Genomic DNA, 17,696 nt, shown 5'->3' with positions numbered 1-17,696 from the left:
GTGTGGCGGGGAGCAGAGGATTATGGGACGGGTATGGCGGGGAGAGAGGATTATGGGATGGGTGTAGCCGGGAGCAGAGGATTATGGGATGGGTATGGCGGGGAGCAGAAGATTATGGGACGGGTGTAGCCGGGAGCAGAGGATTATGGGACGGGTGTAGCCGGGAGCAGAGGATTATGGGTCAGCTTTGTTCACAATCCCGTCAGTTCTTCTGCTCAGACACAGTAATGGGGGATGGTCCTCGGGGTCACCTACCTGCACCTCCCTGGCGTGATACGCGATGATTAGTCCCAGCAGAATTATGGAGGATAAACTTATAAGGCATTTCAGGGCCAACGAGAACATGGAGTCCTGCAAGAGAAAAATTCAGCGTCAGTCCGGATGGGGAATCTGCACTTTTCATCAGCATTCGTTTTATGGCGTCTTTTCATTTTTCAGAAAGGAGTCCTCAGCTCGGCCCTCACACCTTCCACCAGCCTCCCATTTCACGGTGTGTAGGCTGCACCATGATGGATTGGTGACCACAAGAACCTCCCACCTGGTTCCTCTAGACTGGACACCTTTTATATACCACGTGAACCTTTCACAGATGACACGGACCTGACTGAACGGGAAGATGGTCAAAGTCTGGACTCCATGGAATGGACCCCAGTCTCTCTCGACCTTTCAACATGGAACCCTTAGAGTAACTCCTGGCCCTCAAGCAACCCAATGACTGGACACCTTTTATATACCACGTGAACCTTTCAAGGATGACACGGACCTGACTGAACGGGAAGATGGTCAAAGTCTGGACTCCATGGAATGGACCCCAGTCTCTCTCGACCTTTCAACATGGAACCCTTAAAGTAACTCCTGGCCGTCAGGCAACCCAATGACTGGATATATCTCACGGTACATTGGTGTGATGGTCACTGAGAACGATGCTTCTTACATTTGTGGTCTTTGAGAAAATTCCCCCCAGCCCCCATGACTCCCAGTCTCTAGGGGTCTCTAGGATGTCCTGTGCCACGAAGTAGGACACGGTATTGGGGTTCCGAAAACTGGGAGAAGAGGCCAAGCACAAAAGCTCCTTCACTACCAGGAACTCCATTGCCTTGGCCAGGTCACCACCGCTTCCTGACTGGCTGACTGCTAATGCGCTCGACACTAGTAACTATAAACATTCCCGCCCGGCTCCCATGACTCCCAGGCTGGGTCTCTAGGACGCCCTGTGCCACGAAGTAGGACACGGTATTGGGGTTCCGAAAACTGGGAGAAGAGGCCAAGCACAAAAGCTCCTTCACTACCAAGGAGCTCCATTGCCATTGCCAGGTCACCACCGCTTCCTGACTGGCTGAGTGCTAAGTAACTATAAACATTGTTTACTGAAGTTGTTCTAGAAGTAACAATGTAACAATTCACACAGTATCTTCACTAAACACTCCTGTACTTGTTCTGTTAAAGAAGAACTCCGGGCAAAATTGTAATTTTCCCATGCAGTGGGGTTGTGCCCCTACTACATGGGTTACCTGCTTGTTTTTGTCTAGGGGTGAGGGAAGCGGAGATATACTTACCTAAGCTGCCAATCCTTTGAGCGCAAGACCAGTCCCCCCTGCTCCTGCCTCCCTCGCACGCTAGAGGTCTTGTGAATAGACCGTTCCTGACGTCATCACGCTCATAGACCGGCTCTGGACTTGAGGACGGCAGGAACAGTTCCTGACGTCATTGTGCCTATAGACCAGCTCTGGACTTGAGGACGGCACGAACAGTTCCTGGCATCATCGCTCATAGACCGGCTGTGGACTTGAGGACAGCAGGAACAGTTCCTGACGTCATCACGCCCATAGACTGGCTCTAGACTTGAGGATGGAAAGTACAGTTCTTGACATCATCGCGCCCATAGACTGACTCTGGACTTGAGGACAGCAGGACCAGTTCCTGACGTCATCACGCCCATATGCCGGCTGTGGACTTGAGGACAGCAGGAACAGTTCCTGACGTCATCACGCCCATAGACTAGCTCTAGACTTGAGGATGGCAAGTACAGTTCCTGACATCATCGCGCCCATAGACTGACTCTGGACTTGAGGACAGCAGGACCAGTTCCTGACGTCATCACGCCCATAGACCGGCTAAGGACTTTAGGACAGCAAGAACAGCTCCTGACGTCATCACGCCCATGGGCTCCGATAGTTGGTGGTCAAATGCAAGACGTAGTTCATATAATTAGCAGCACTCTGTTCCTTAGGTGGGGAGACCTGGGACCGTAATTACTGCGGGGCCCCCGACAGGTGGTTCCCCGACGGGGGCCCGGGGCCAGATGGTCCAGTTTGATTTTATGTGACCGGAACCTTTCTTTATCATTTTAAAAACTTCTGATGAAAAATGTAAATGAAACAAAACAATGTGAACCATTCACACGGGTTCGTGTTCCAGAAGGTGTTCACAATCGCATGCCCCCACGCGCACACATGAGGGACCGCCGTGGGTGGAAGCCCATTACACCGGAACTCGTTACAATGTTTCAGCGATCTATTTATTACATCCTTGAAAATTATTGAAGAAAAGAATGAATTAATAATAATTTCATACGTTCTGTGTACACCGACCGCGTCTGAGGCAGACAGAGATGTTCGGATCGGTCTCATCATTTCCCAAAAAAAAGACGATCCGAAACTGCCTCCAGTGACCCCTGTGCCTCCAGTGACCCCTGTGCCTCCAGTGACCCCTGTGCCTCCAGTGACCCCTGTGCCTCCAGTGACTCCTGTGCCTCCAGTGACCTCTGTGTCTCCAGTGACCCCTGTGCCTTCAGTGACCCCTGTGTCTCCAGTGACCCCTGTGCCTCCAGTGACCCCTGTGCCTCCAGTGACCCCTGTGCCTCCAGTGACTCCTGTGCCTCCAGTGACCCCTGTGCCTCCAGTGACCCCTGTGCCTCCAGTGACCCCTGTGTCTCCAGTGACCCCTGTGCCTTCAGTGACCCCTGTGCCTCCAGTGACCCCTGTGCACTCCTATAAACCCTGTACCTCTAGTGCCTAATCTGTCTCCAGTGAAATGTCTCTAGTGACCCCTGTGCCTCCAGTGACCCTTCTGCCTCTAGTGACTCCTGTGTCTCCAGTGACTCCTGTGTCTCCAGTGACCCCTGTTCACTCGTGCGTCTCCAGTGACTTCTGTGTCTCCAGTGACCCCTGTTGACTCCTGCGTCTCCAGTGACTCCTGTGTCTCCAGTGACCGCTGTGTCTCCAGTGACCCATGTCTCCAGGGACCCCTGTTCACTCCTGCGTCTCCAGTGACTCCTGTATCTCCAGTGACCCCTGTATCTCCAGTGACCCCTGTTCACTCCTGCGTCTCCAGTGACCCCTGTATCTCCAGTGACCCTGGTGACCCCTGTGCCCTCCTGTGTTGGTCCACTGCCCCCCTGCATCTCCAGTACCTGCATGTTCCTGTGCTTCCAGTGACCCCGACGTGTGCTCATGTGTCCTCAGTGAACTGAACCCGTTGACTTCAGCGCACTTCTGTGACTCCAGAGCATTCCATGTCCCCCCCCGCCCCAGTGACCCGAATGCATCCTGTATCACCAGTGCGATCCAGTGACTCCACTGCACCTTGGTGACCCTTCACAGAGCCTCAGGTTGTCTCCTTTCATCTCCTGGGCTGTCCTCTCTGTAGATAGGGACCCCCGCCCATGGCAGGCTGTGCGTACCCCAAATGTGGAGCAGTTTTCTTGAACCCCAGTATCTAGATTTACAGTTTCTCGCCGTAACACAACACACAGCAATGCGAGAACCGAGGCGCAGCGCAACGCACACATCCCTGCGCACCACCAATAGGGCGGAGCCTGTCCTAGCCTGAAAGAACCCCCTTCCCATAACGCATGGAAAACATGTGAGTGGGGGGGGGGGGGGGGGCAATCGTAAAAAATTGGGCATAGAACCAGGGGCGGACTGACAACTCATGTGGCCCCCGGGCAATAGGGGGATCATGGGGCCCCTGTGTCCTTGCCCACACTCAAAAAAGCCTATGAAAAAGGTACCAGGGGCATCTCATGGGGCCCCCTACTGACCTCGGGCCCTTGGGCAATGCCCGAGTGCTCGAATGGTCAGTCCGCCCCTGAGTTGACCACACTCAGCTCCTGTTTGGGGAGGTTAGGATCTCGATGGGAGCGCTGACTCAAGATGCAGGTGGCTTCAGCGGAACTCGAGAACTGCCGATTCCGCGGTGCAAGTGACAGTCAGTATTATTAGATGGGTTTAGCATCTTTGGAGAGCTGGAGGAAAAAAACGTGCAGGACCCTTTTTTTAGTCCGCACTAGAATCGGATCGCATGGTAGTCACACCCATGCGATCCGATTCTGCACACCGCACCGCGTTTTGCGGACCGCTTTCGGCACGTTAACATACACACCCGCAGCGGTTCGCATGAACGGGGTGCAAAACGCTGCGAATTCCACAGCGCATGAGCGTGAACCCGGAACTGAAGCGACTTTACACTCTCTGGCGCTCAAAGTCGCATCACAGTAGCGCAGGACCCTTTTATTGGTCCGCGCTAGAATCGGATCGCACGGGTATTTACACCCATGCGATCCGATTCTGCGCATCGCACCGCGTTTTGCGGACTGCTTTCGGCGCGTTGACACACCCGCAGCGGTTCGCATGAACGGGGTGCGATTCTGATGCGGAATTTGCACAAAAAAACGCTTCGAATTCCGCACCGCATCAGTGTGAACCCGGGACTGAAGCGAATCTACACTCTCTGGCGCTCAAAGTCGCATCAGAGTAGCGTAGGACCCTTTTTTTGGTCTGCACTAGAATCGGATCGCATGTCGTTAACATACACCATGCATCATTCGCCTTACCACGGGCATTTAACGTCGTACTCAATACAAAAAAGACGCAACTTAAACAAAAACGCATCAATAGGACGCGTTCAAAAACGCAAAACACGCTGGAAAATGCAACAGTCGCCTTACCATGGGCATTTAATGTCGCACTCAGTACAAAAAAAAAAGATGACGCAACTTTTACAAAAATACATCAAAAAGGTGCGTTCAAAAACGCAAAACACGCTGGAAAAATGCATCAGTCGCTGTACCGTGGGCATTTAACGTCACACTCAATAAAAGAAAAAAAAAAGACGCAACTTTTACAAAAATGCATCAAAAAGGCGCGTTCAAAAACGCAAAACACGCTGGAAAAATGCATCAGTCGCTGTACCGTGGGCATTTAACGTCGCACTCAATAAAAGAAAAAAAAAAAGACGCAACTTTTACAAAAATGCATCAAAAAGGCGCGTTCAAAAATGCAAAACACGCTGGAAGAATGCATCAGTAGCCACGCCGAGGGCTATTAACGTCGCACTCAATACAAAAACAACAAAAAAATGCAACCTTTACAAAAATGCATCAATAGGGCGCGTTCAAAAATGCAAAACACGCTGGTAAAATGCATCAGTCGCCGTACCGTGGGGTCCGTCCAGGTCGATGTTGTCCCAGCCTGACAGGCGTGCATCCCTGTGCCGGCATCCTATCCATTTCTATTGCAACAAAGGACAGTTGGGTGGGGGGGGTCCCAAAACGCATACAAACGCATTCACTCGCACGTCATGCAGCCGCGTGTCCCAGTAAAAGGGACGCCAGCACAGGGAAGCACGCCTGTGTGACCCCCGGGGGGCCAGGGAACCGTGGGCCTGCATGGGGCCGGCAGGAAAGCACCCCATGTGAATGAGCCCCAACGCATGACAACGCACAGAGGAAACGCTGCAGAAACCCTCCCCCCCACCTCTGCAGCCATGCATAGACCCCGGTAATGGGATCAGGTGATCCTCGGCTCTCTGATTGGACACCTGCTGCACTCCTCATTACTCCCACAGCTGGGGATGATCAGAGCTGCAGGAAGAGGACGGCCAGAGGCTGAACCTCTACATCTAGGAGCTGCCTGGACTGGGATCTGGTGAGTGAGCTTTGCTGGTCCTTGTAGTTCACCACGTTGCATGTACCTGTGCGATTCATGAGGTTGTACCGGTCCTCTCCTCATTGGGTGCAAGGTGGGATCTTTGCTTCAGAGGGGGGGTTCGGGGCCCATTCAGATCTGGTGCGCGCGTTGGCATGCATGTGCAAAGGATTTGGAATAAACAACCGAAGCTTGCAAACGCATCAAAACGCACGTGCTGCGTGTTCCGTGCTGCGTGTTCCGTGCTGTGTGTTCCGTGCTGCGTGTTTCGGTGTAGGCTTCTACAGGCCACCCAACGCAGTAAAACAAAATCGGACATTTGATGGGTTTTTCCAAACGCACTGCGAAGGGACCGGACGCTGTTTGTATTCTGGGGACGGCGGACGCATTTACGCGTGTAAACTTGTGACGTCGCCTTGCTTGGCTTTTGCTGCACTGGCTCAGAATGATCGCATGACTTTACTGCATTGGCTTGGGGGATCACGTGACCTCAACAGGCTGGCTTGGCATGACCCCACTGCACCGGCACGGGCTGATCGCATGACCCCACTGCACCGGCACGGGCTGATCGCATGACCCCACTGCACCGGCACGGGCTGATCGCATGACCCCACTGCACCGGCACGGGCTGATCGCATGACCCCACTGCACCGGCACGGGCTGATCGCATGACCCCACTGCACCGGCACGGGCTGATCGCATGACCCCACTGCACCGGCACGGGCTGATCGCATGACCCCACTGCACCGGCACGGGCTGATCGCATGACCCCACTGCACCGGCACGGGCTGATCGCATGACCCCACTGCACCGGCACGGGCTGATCGCATGACCCCACTGCACCGGCACGGGCTGATCGCATGACCCCACTGCACCGGCACGGGCTGATCGCATGACCCCACTGCACCGGCACGGGCTGATCGCATGACCCCACTGCACCGGCACGGGCTGATCGCATGACCCCACTGCACCGGCACGGGCTGATCGCATGACCCCACTGCACCGGCACGGGCTGATCGCATGACCTCACTGCACCGGCACGGGCTGATTGCATGACCTCACTGAGTTTTTTGTTCTGAGCGATTGCAGGACCTCACCACGTTGTCTTGGAATGATCACATGACCTCGCCGTGTTGGCTCACAGTTGGTCGGATGACCTTTCCGCGTTGGCTCGGTGTGATCACATGACCTCACCACGTTGTCTCATGGTTGGTCGGATGACCTTGCCGTGTTGGCTGGGGGTGGTCGCATGACCTCGGTGGTGGTCGGATGACCTCGCCGCGTTGGCTCGGTGGTGGTCACATGACCTCGCTATGTTGGCTCGGTGGTGGTCACATGACCTCGCCGCGTTGGCTTGGTGGGAGCACATGACCTCGCCGCGTTGCCTCGGTGGTGATCGGATGACCTCGCCTCGTTGGCTCGGTGGTGGTTGCATGACCTCGCTGCGTTGGCTCAGTGATGGTCGGATGACCTCGCCGCGTTGGCTTGGTGGGATCACATGACCTCGCAGCGTTGGCTCGGTGGTGATCACATGACCTCGCCGCAATGGCTCGGTGGTGGTCGGATGACCTTGCCGCGTTGCCTCGGTGGTGGTCACATGACCTCGCTATGTTGGCTCGGTGGTGGTCACATGACCTCGCTATGTTGGCTCGGTGGTGGTCACATGACCTCGCTATGTTGGCTCGGTGGTGGTCGGATGACCTCGCCGCGTTGGCTCGGTGGTGGTCACATGACCTCGCCGCGTTGGCTCGGTGGTGGTCACATGACCTCGCCGCGTTGGCTCGGTGGTGGTCACATGACCTCGCCGCGTTGGCTCGGTGGTGGTCACATGACCTCGCCGCGTTGGCTCGGTGGTGGTCACATGACCTCGCTATGTTGGCTCGGTGGTGGTCGGATGACCTCGCCGCGTTGGCTCGGTGGTGGTCACATGACCTCGCCGCGTTGGCTCGGTGGTGGTCGGATGACCTCGCCGCGTTGGCTCGGTGGTGGTCGGATGACCTCGCCGCGTTGGCTCGGTGGTGGTCGGATGACCTCGCCGCGTTGGCTCGGTGGTGGTCGGATGACCTCGCCGCGTTGGCTCGGTGGTGGTCGGATGACCTCGCCGCGTTGGCTCGGTGGTGGTCGGATGACCTCGCCGCGTTGGCTCGGTGGTGGTCGGATGACCTCGCCGCGTTGGCTCGGTGGTGGTCGGATGACCTCGCCGCGTTGGCTCGGTGGGATCACATGACCTCGCCGCGTTGCCTCGGTGGTGGTCGGATGATCTCGCCGCGTTGGCTCGGTGGCGGTCGGATGACCTCACCGCGTTGGCTCGGTGGTGGTCACATGACCTCGCTATGTTGGCTCGGTGGTGGTCGGATGACCTCGCCGCGTTGGCTCAGTGGTGGTCACATGACCTCGCTATGTTGGCTCGGTGGTGGTCGGATGACCTCGCCGCGTTCATGCCACATTCTTGCTGATATTCGGCGGGTTAGGGAAAGCGATCGATTGGCTCTTCATGTTGCAGACCACATGGGGAGGGAGGTCTGTAGACCGCATCCTGGGCACCGGCATCCTCTGGAAGGAGATAAATGCTGATCTGTCTGCGGAGCCGGCGCTGAGGTCACAATGCGGAGATGTAATTATCAGATGGAAATGGATTCTCACAATAAACCGCCACCGTCCTGAGAGATGGACGATCGTCCCCGTCCTCGGAGTGCCAACCTACGCCAAGATGGCCGCCCTCACCCTACGTACCTGGCGGTGTGCTGAATAAATCCCCCCACCTCATCCTCCAGGTGTCCCGATTCCTCTCTGCTGTCACTGCACACTGGGAGCGCCTCACAATCAGCCAGTCAAATAGAGCTCCGCCTCCTTTCCTGGCTGGAGGACGCCCAGCATCCTCAAGCCCTTTCCTCCCCAACCTGACTGTCCCTGGCCACGCCCCCTTTCATTCATTGCATTAAACTCCTTTCAATCATGGAGGGTCTGCATCACATGTGGGCGTTCCTAGGGTGGTCTGTCTAGGAACACCTGCGCCTTCAGACAGACACCCGCCCGTGTAGGCATTTTGATAGTTGCATAACTCCTCCCACTGCTTGCATCAGGGCTGAGGGCTCTTGAGAGGAGTACTGAGGCAGGGGGGCTGGGATGTTTTCAAACTATGTACAGCCCCCTGCCGGCCCCTCCCACCAGCCACAATCTGCCTGCGCTGCATAGAGAAGTACAGAGGGCCAGTAATGACATCACTGAGACTATAAATGAGGTATGTAATGAGAATGGAAAGGTAGGGGGAGGGAGCAGTAGGGGGGAGGAGACACTGAGGGGGAGGGACACTGAGGGGGAGGCAACAGTAGGAATTACAGAATGGAGGGGGAGGGGAGGCAGTAGGGATTACAGAATGGAGGGGGAGGGGAGGCAGTAGGGATCACAGAATGGAGGGGGGGGGCAGTAGGGATTACAGAATGGAGGGGGAGGGGAGGCAGTAGGGATCACAGAATGGAGGGGGGGGCAGTAAGGATTACAGAATAGAGGAGGAGGGTGTTAGGTGGGATTTAATATTGGGGGGGGAAACGGGTGGGACGTCAGATTGGGAGGTTGGAGGAAACGGGTGGGATGTCAGATTGGGGGGTTGGAGGAAATGGGTGGGACGTCAGATTGAGGGGGGGGGGGGGTGGAGGAAATGGGTGGGACGTCAGATTGAGGGGGGGGTGGAGGAAATGGGTGGGACGTCCAGATTGAGGGGGGGGGAGGAGGAAATGGGTGGGACGTGAGATTGGGGGGGGAAGTGGAGGAAATGGTTGGGACGTCAGATTGAGGGGGGGTGGAGGAAATGGGTGGGACGTCAGATTGGGGGGGAAGTGGATGAAATGGGTGGGACGTCAGATTGGGGGGGAGAAAACGGGTGGGACGTCAGATTGGGAGGTTGGAGGAAATGGGTGGGACGTCAGATTGGGGGGGAAGTGGAGGAAATGGGTGGGACGTCAGATTGGGGGGGAAGTGGAGGAAATGGGTGAGACGTCAGATTGGGGGGGAAGTGGAGGAAATGGGTGGGACGTCAGATTGGGGGGGGGGGGTGGAGGAAATGGGTGGGACGTCAGATTGGGGGGGAAATGGGTGGGGCATCAGATTGCGGGGGGGGGGAAGGGTGGGATGTCAGATTGGGGGGGTGGAGGAAAAGGGTGGGATGTCAGATTGGGGGGGGGGGTGGAGGAAATGGGTGGGACATCAGATTAGGGGGAGGAAATGGGTGGGGCGTCAGATTGGGGGGGGGAATGGGTGGGGTGTCAGATTGCGGGGGGGTGGAGGAAATGGGTGGGATGTCAGATTGGGAGGTTGGAGGAAACGGGTGGGACGTCAGATTGAGGGGGGGGTGGAGGAAATGGGTGGGACGTCAGATTGAGGGGGGGGTGGAGGAAATGGGTGGGACGTCAGATTGAGGGGGGGGGGGGGGAGGAGGAAATGGGTGGGACGTCAGATTGGGGGGGGGAAGTGGAGGAAATGGGTGGGACGTCAGATTGAGGGGGGGTGGAGGAAATGGGTGGGACGTCAGATTGGGGGGGGGGGGGTGGAGGAAATGGGTGGGACGTCAGATTGGGGGGGGGGGGGTGGAGGAAATGGGTGGGACGTCAGATTGGGGGGGAAGTGGAGGAAATGGGTGGGACGTCAGATTGGGGGGGAAGTGGAGGAAATGGGTGGGACGTCAGATTGGGGGGGAAGTGGAGGAAATGGGTGGGACGTCAGATTGGGGGGGGTGGAGGAAATGGGTGGGACTTCAGATTGGGGGGGGTGGAGGAAATGGGTGGGACGTCAGATTGGGGGGGGTGGAGGAAATGGGTGGGACGTCAGATTGGGGGGGGTGGAGGAAATGGGTGGGACGTCAGATTGGGGGGGGGGTGGAGGAAATGGGTGGGACGTCAGATTGGGGGGGAAATGGGTGGGGCGTCAGATTGCGGGGGGGGGGAAGGGTGGGATGTCAGATTGGGGGGGTGGAGGAAAAGGATGGGATGTCAGATTGGGGGGGGGGTGGAGGAAATGGGTGGGGCGTCAGATTAGGGGGAGGAAATGGGTGGGGCGTCAGATTGGGGGGGGGGAATGGGTGCGGCGTCAGATTGCGGGGGGGTGCAGGAAAAGGGTGGGATGTCAGATTGGGGGGGGGGGGGGTGGAGGAAATGGGTGGGATGTCAGATTGGGGGGGTGGAGCTCATAGTGGGCAGCACCAATGTATGATATTTTGTGGTAGTTCGATGTGCAGGCGGGGCCGGGCGGTGACACCGACTTTCCCTCTTGGTGTCACCCTCCTGGGCCCCAGCAGATTAGATTGCTCTATAAAGCCCTCGGCAGGTAACGATCGATCTCCACCTCTCGATGGGCCGCGTGGCCGGCGTTGTCTCGTAATTGTGATTTATCGCCCGGATAATCCAGAGCGATGCTTCTCTTCCCGTCACCCCGATGAGGGCCGCCCCTCCCCGCCATCGCCCGTGTAACCGCATCAATAAAGAGATCGCTCCCATTAAAGTCGTCCTGCTGGAAGCTCTTAATGGATACTTCTAATTTTCTAATGCGAACGAACGCCAGAAATGCGCATCTCCTAAACTGAGGGCTGGGAAGCGGCCAAAGCCGCGGGATCGGCCCCAGTGATAGTATACGTGTCGATCAGCAGAGACAGTTATATGTCCGTCATGTGCGGGATCGATCGATCGGCGAGGCTCCAACGCCACTACACTATGTACCGGGTGTTCTCTGCAAACCAAACCATCGTCTTCTCAATGAATCAAAGTGGACCTGTCAGTGATTTATATGTCTGGAGAAATCAATTCCTGACACTTGGTGCCCAACCATTCCACTTCCATTTCCCCAATCTCCCCTCCCCCAGTGATCAGACTGTACATTGTAACTTTGTAGAAGGAGGAGTCGTTTCCTCAGTCTCCCCTCCCCCAGTGATCAGACTGTACATTGTAACTTTGTAGGAGGAGGAGGAGGCGGCATTTCCTCAGTCTTCCCTCTCCCCAGTGATCAGACTGTACATTGTAACTTTGTAGAAGGAGGAGGAGTCATTTCCTCAGTCTCCCCTCCCCCAGCGATCAGACTGTACATTGTAACTTTGTAGGAGGAGGCATTTCCTCAGCCCCCCCTCCCCCAGTGATCAGACTGTACATTGTAACTTTGTAGAAGGAGGAGGAGGCATTTCCTCAGTCTCCCCTCCCCCAGTGATCAGACTGTACATTGTAACTTTGTAGAAGGAGGAGGAGGCATTTCCTCAGTCTCCCCTCCCCCAGTGATCAGACTGTACATTGTAACTTTGTAGAAGGAGGAGGAGTCATTTCCTCAGTCTCCCCTCCCCCAGCGATCAGACTGTACATTGTAACTTTGTAGGAGGAGGCATTTCCTCAGTCTCCCCTCCCCCAGTGATCAGACTGTACATTGTAACTTTGTAGAAGGAGGAGGAGGCATTTCCTCAGTCTCCCCTCCCCCAGTGATCAGACTGTACATTGTAACTTTGTAGAAGGAGGAGGAGTCATTTCCTCAGTCTCCTCCCCCAGTGATCAGACTGTACATTGTAACTTTGTAGAAGGAGGAGGAGGCATTTCCTCAGTCTCCCCTCCCCCAGTGATCAGACTGTACATTGTAACTTTGTAGAAGGAGGAGGAGGCATTTCCTCAGTCTCCCCTCCCCCAGCGATCAGACTGTACATTGTAACTTTGTAGGAGGAGGCATTTCCTCAGCCCCCCCTCCCCCAGTGATCAGACTGTACATTGTAACTTTGTAGAAGGAGGAGGAGGCATTTCCTCAGTCTCCCCTCCCCCAGTGATCAGACTGTACATTGTAACTTTGTAGAAGGAGGGCAGGCATTTCCTCAGTCTCCCCTCCCCCAGTGATCAGACTGTACATTGTAACTTTGTAGAAGGAGGAGGAGTCATTTCCTCAGTCTCCCCTCCCCCAGTGATCAGACTGTACATTGTAACTTTGTAGAAGTATAGTGTAGCTTATTCTTATCAGAGGAGGTTTTCCCGGAAATTATATACGCCGCCATAACCTCACATACTGCCCCCGGCGACATGGCAGATCGGCGACTTCATTCACAGAGGCCCCAGCTGAGCGCCACCAACAATTCGCCCTCTTTGAAGCTCAGTAAGCTCTGACGTGACTCCGTATTACGATGAGGAAAGTGAGGCTTCCCAGCTGTTAGGTGTCTCATCACACAGCGGAAGCAGAAGAACGTTCCATCACTTCCACTTTCATCGCCAAACACGGCGTCACTTTCACAACTGCCAATCATGGAGGGTTTCCATATTTTTGTCCAAACACAAAACCCCGAACCCACATCTGCGTGTCATCTTCATGTATGTCGGACTCGGGACTTCGGGTTTCTTTATATAAAATTGTTATTATCAAATATAATTATATATACAATGTATGTAAATTATTCATCGATATCAGGGACGGACTGAGCATTTGGAAACCCAGGCACTGCCCGAGGGCCCGGGGTCAGGAGGGGGCCCCATGAGATGCTCCTGGTACCTTTTTCATAGGCTTTTTTGAGTTTGGGCAAGGACACAGGGGCCCCATGATCCCCTATTGCCCGAGGACCCCATGATCCCCTATTGCCCGGGGGCCCCATGATCCCCTATTGCCTGGGGGACCCCATGATCCCCTATTGCCCGGGGGCCCCATGATCCCCTATTGCCTGGGGGACCCCATGATCCCCTATTGCCTGGGGGGCCCCATGATCCCCTATTGCCCGAGGACCCCATGATCCCCTATTGCCCGGGGGCCCCATGATCCCCTATTGCCTGGGGGACCCCATGATCCCCTATTGCCCGGGGGCCCCATGATCCCCTATTGCCCGGGGGGCCCCATGATCCCCTATTGCCCGGGGGGCCCCATGATCCCCTATTGCCCGGGGGGCCCCATGATCCCCTATTGCCCGGGGGCCACATGATCCCCTATTGCCCAGGGGGCCCCATGATCCCCTATTGCCCGAGGACCCCATGATCCCCTATTGCCCGGGGGGCCCCATGATCCCCTATTGCCCGGGGGACCCCATGATCCCCTATTGCCGGGGGACCCCATGATCCCCTATTGCCCGGGGGCCCCATGATCCCCTATTGCCCGGGGACCCCATGATCCCCTATTGCCCGGGGGCCCCATGATCCCCTATTGCCCGGGGGGCCCCATGATCCCCTATTGCCCGGGGGGCCCCATGATCCCCTATTGCCTGGGGGACCCCATGATCCCCTATTGCCTGGGGGGCCCCATGATCCCCTATTTTCCGGGGGCCCCATGATCCCCTATTTTCCGGGGGCCCCATGATCCCCTATTGCCCGGGGGCCCCATGATCCCCTATTTTCCGGGGGCCCCATGATCCCCTTTTGCCCGGGGGCCCCATGAGTTGTCAGTCCGCCCCTGATCGATATATATATAATTTAAATCATATAAAATAATGTGATTATTTTATATTTATTAATATTATTAAATATAAAAGAATCACTTCATTTTATAGTAGTAAAATAATATATATCAAGATGATTTCTAGTAATAATAATTAACTTTATATATATATAATAATATCAATAATATAATCTATATATAAAAGAAAGTGGGAAAAAAAATATATATATATATACATACAGTGCAGGAAATGCGTATTTGCTCCCCGGCTGATGCTGAATGTTCGCCCCTCACACAGAAACAATCGGTCTAACAATGGAATGTTCGCCCCTCACACAGAAACGATCGGTCTAACAATGGAATGTTCACCCCTCACACAGAAACGATCGGTCTAACAATGGAATGTTCGCCCCTCACACAGAAACGATCGGTCTAACAATGGAATGTTCGCCCCTCACACAGAAACGATCGGTCTAACAATGGAATGTTCGCCCCTCACACAGAAACGATCGGTCTAACAATGGAATGTTCGCCCCTCACACAGAAACGATCGGTCTAACAATGGAATGTTCGCTGTAACACTGAGAGACAGAATACAACAACAAATTCAGCAGAAATGCGTCTAACAAATGATGACTGATCTGCATGTTCATGAGGGAAAGAAGGATTGGATCCCCTTCACAAAACATGACTTAGTACTTGGTGGCCAATCCCTTGTTGGCCATCACCGAGGTCAGACGTTTCCTGGAGTTGGCCCCCAGGTTCGCACACATCTCAGGAGGGATTTTGGCCCACTCCTCTTGGCAGATCCTCTCCAAGTCATTAAGGTTTGGTGGCTGACGTTTGGCAACTCGAACTTTCAGCTCCCTCCACAGATGTTCAATCAGATGAAGGTGTGGAGACTGGCTAGGCCACTCCAGGACCTTAATGTGCTTCTTCTTGAGCCGCTCCTTTGTTGCCTTGGCCGTGTGTTTTGGGTCATTGTCATGCTGGAACACCCATCCACCACCCATTTTCAATGCCCTGGCTGAGGGAAGAAGGTTCTCACCCAAGATTTGAGGGTACATTGCCCCGTCCATCGTCCTTTGATGCGGTGCAGTTGTCCTGTCCCCTTAGCAGGAAAACACCCCCAAAGCAGAATGTTTCCACCACCATGTTTCACAGTTGGGATGGTGTTCTTGGGGTCATAGGCAGCATTCCTGCTCCTCCAAACACGACGAGTTGAGTTGATGCCAAAGAGCTGGATTTTGGTCTCATCTGACCACAACACTTCCCACCAGTCCTCCTCTGCATCATTCAGATGTTCAGTGGCAGACTTCAGACGGGCCTGGACATGTGCTTTCTTGAGCAGAGGGACCGTGCGGGCACTGCAGGATTTCAGTCCTTGTCGGCGTAGTGTGTTTACCAATTGTTTTCTTGGTGACTGTGGTCCCAGCTGCCTGGAGATCATTGACAAGATCCTCACGTGTAGTTCTGGGATGATTCCTCACTGTTCTCATGATCATTGACACTCCACGAGGTGAGATCTTGCATGGTGCACCAGACCTAGGGAGACTGACACTTGTTTTGTGTTTCTTCCATTTGTGAATGATTGCACCAACTGTTGTCACCTTCTCACCAAGCTGCTTGGCCATAGTTTGGTAGCCCAGTCCAGCCTTGTGTAGGTCTACCATCTTGTCCCTGACATCCTTGGACAGCTCTTTGGTCTTTGCCATGGTGGAGAGTTTGGAATCTGATGGTTTGATGGCTCCTGTGGACAGGTGTCTTTTATACAGGTAACACAATGAGATTAGCAGCACTCCCTTTAAGAGACTGCTTCTAATCTCAGCTTGTTACCTGTATGAGAGACACCTGGGAGCCAGAAATCCTGCTGAATGATAGGGGATCAAATCCTTCTTTCCCTCATGAACATGCAGATCCGTCATCATTTGCTAGACGCATTTCTGCTGAATTTGTTGAGGTATTCTGTCTCTCAGTGTTACACCGAACATTCCATTGTTAGACCGATCATTTCTGTGTGAGAGGCGAACATTCCATTGTTAGACCGATCGTTTCTGTGTGAGGGGTGAACATTCCATTGTTAGACCGATCGTTTCTGTGTGAGGAGCGAACATTCCATTGTTAGACCGATCGTTTCTGTGTGAGGGGCGAACATTCCATTGTTAGACCGATCATTTCTGTGTGAGGGGCGAACATTCCATTGTTAGACCGATCATTTCTGTGTGAGGGGCGAACATTCCATTGTTAGACCGATCATTTCTGTGTGAGGGGGAACATTCCATTGTTAGACCGATCATTTCTGTGTGAGGGGCGAACATTCCATTGTTGGACCGATCATTTCTGTGTGAGGGGCGAACATTCCATTGTTAGACCGATCGTTTCTGTGTGAGGGGCGAACATTCAATATCAGCCGGGGAGCAAATACGCATTTCCTTCACTGTATAATATATATATAAGGTGATTGATCATATTTGATATTTATTATTATATGAAAGAAAGTGATGTAATATTAAAAAATAATATATTTGAGGCACCAGACAAAGTCCTAAGTGAGGTTTGGTTCCTTGTAGTTGTTGGATGGGGGCGCTGTGTACGGTATGTGGGCGCTGTGTACGGGATGTGGGCCCTGTGTACGGGATGGGGGCGCTGTGTACGGTATGTGGGCGCTGTGTACGGGATGTGGGCTCTGTGTACGGGATGTGGGCGCTGTGTACGGGATGTGGGCGCTGTGTACGGTATGTGGGCGCTGTGTACGGTATGTGAGCGCTGTGTACGGGATGGGGGCCCTGTGTACGGGATGTGGGCCCTGTGTATGGGATGTGGGTCCTGTGTACGGGATGTGGGCGCTGTGTACGGGATGTGGGCCCTGTGTACGGGATGGGGGCCCTGTGTACGGTGTGTGGGCGCTGTGTACGGGGTGTGGGCGCTGTGTACGGTATGGGGGCTCTGTGTACGGGATGTGGGCGCTGTGTACGGGGTGTGGGCCCTGTGTACGGTATGGGGGCCCTGTGTACGGGATGTGGGCGCTGTGTACGGGATGTGGGCGCTGTGTACGGGATGTGGGCGCTGTGTACGGGGTGTGGGCGCTGTGTACGGGGTGTGGGCGCTGTGTACGGGATGTGGGCGCTGTGTACGGCATGTGGGCCCTGTGTACGGGATGTGGGCGCTGTGTACGGGATGTGGGCGCTGTGTACGGTATGTGGGCGCTGTGTACGGTATGGGGGCTCTGTGTACGGGGTGTGGGCTCTGTGTACGGGGTGTGGGCGCTGTGTACGGGGTGTGGGCGCTGTGTACGGGGTGTGGGCGCTGTGTACGGGATGTGGGCGCTGTGTACGGGGTGTGGGCGCTGTGTACGGGGTGTGGGCGCTGTGTACGGGATGTGGGCGCTGTGTACGGGATGTG

At 54.9% G+C, this 17,696-nt stretch overlaps 1 protein-coding gene across 1 annotated transcript in view; it reads right to left on the bottom strand.

Annotated features, from left to right (window-relative positions):
* Window positions 1–174: 174 nt before the first annotated feature.
* Window positions 175–17,696, bottom strand: part of LOC149428539 (small conductance calcium-activated potassium channel protein 3-like) — a 39,565-nt gene continuing 22,043 nt past the window's right edge. Inside the window, exon 2 of the mRNA XM_089667285.1 lies at window positions 175–351. Within this exon, the coding sequence (XP_089523411.1) occupies window positions 175–351 (177 nt within the window). The remainder of the gene's footprint in view (window positions 352–17,696) is intronic.

The sequence above is a fragment of the Staurois parvus genome, unplaced genomic scaffold (assembly GCF_062004578.1).
Source record: "Staurois parvus isolate SC_StPar_1 unplaced genomic scaffold, SC_StPar_1.0 ptg003152l, whole genome shotgun sequence".
Classification (NCBI taxonomy): Eukaryota; Metazoa; Chordata; class Amphibia; order Anura; family Ranidae; genus Staurois; species Staurois parvus.
The sequence above is the reverse complement of the archived record's forward strand: the minus strand, read 5'-3'. Positions and strand labels throughout refer to the sequence as shown.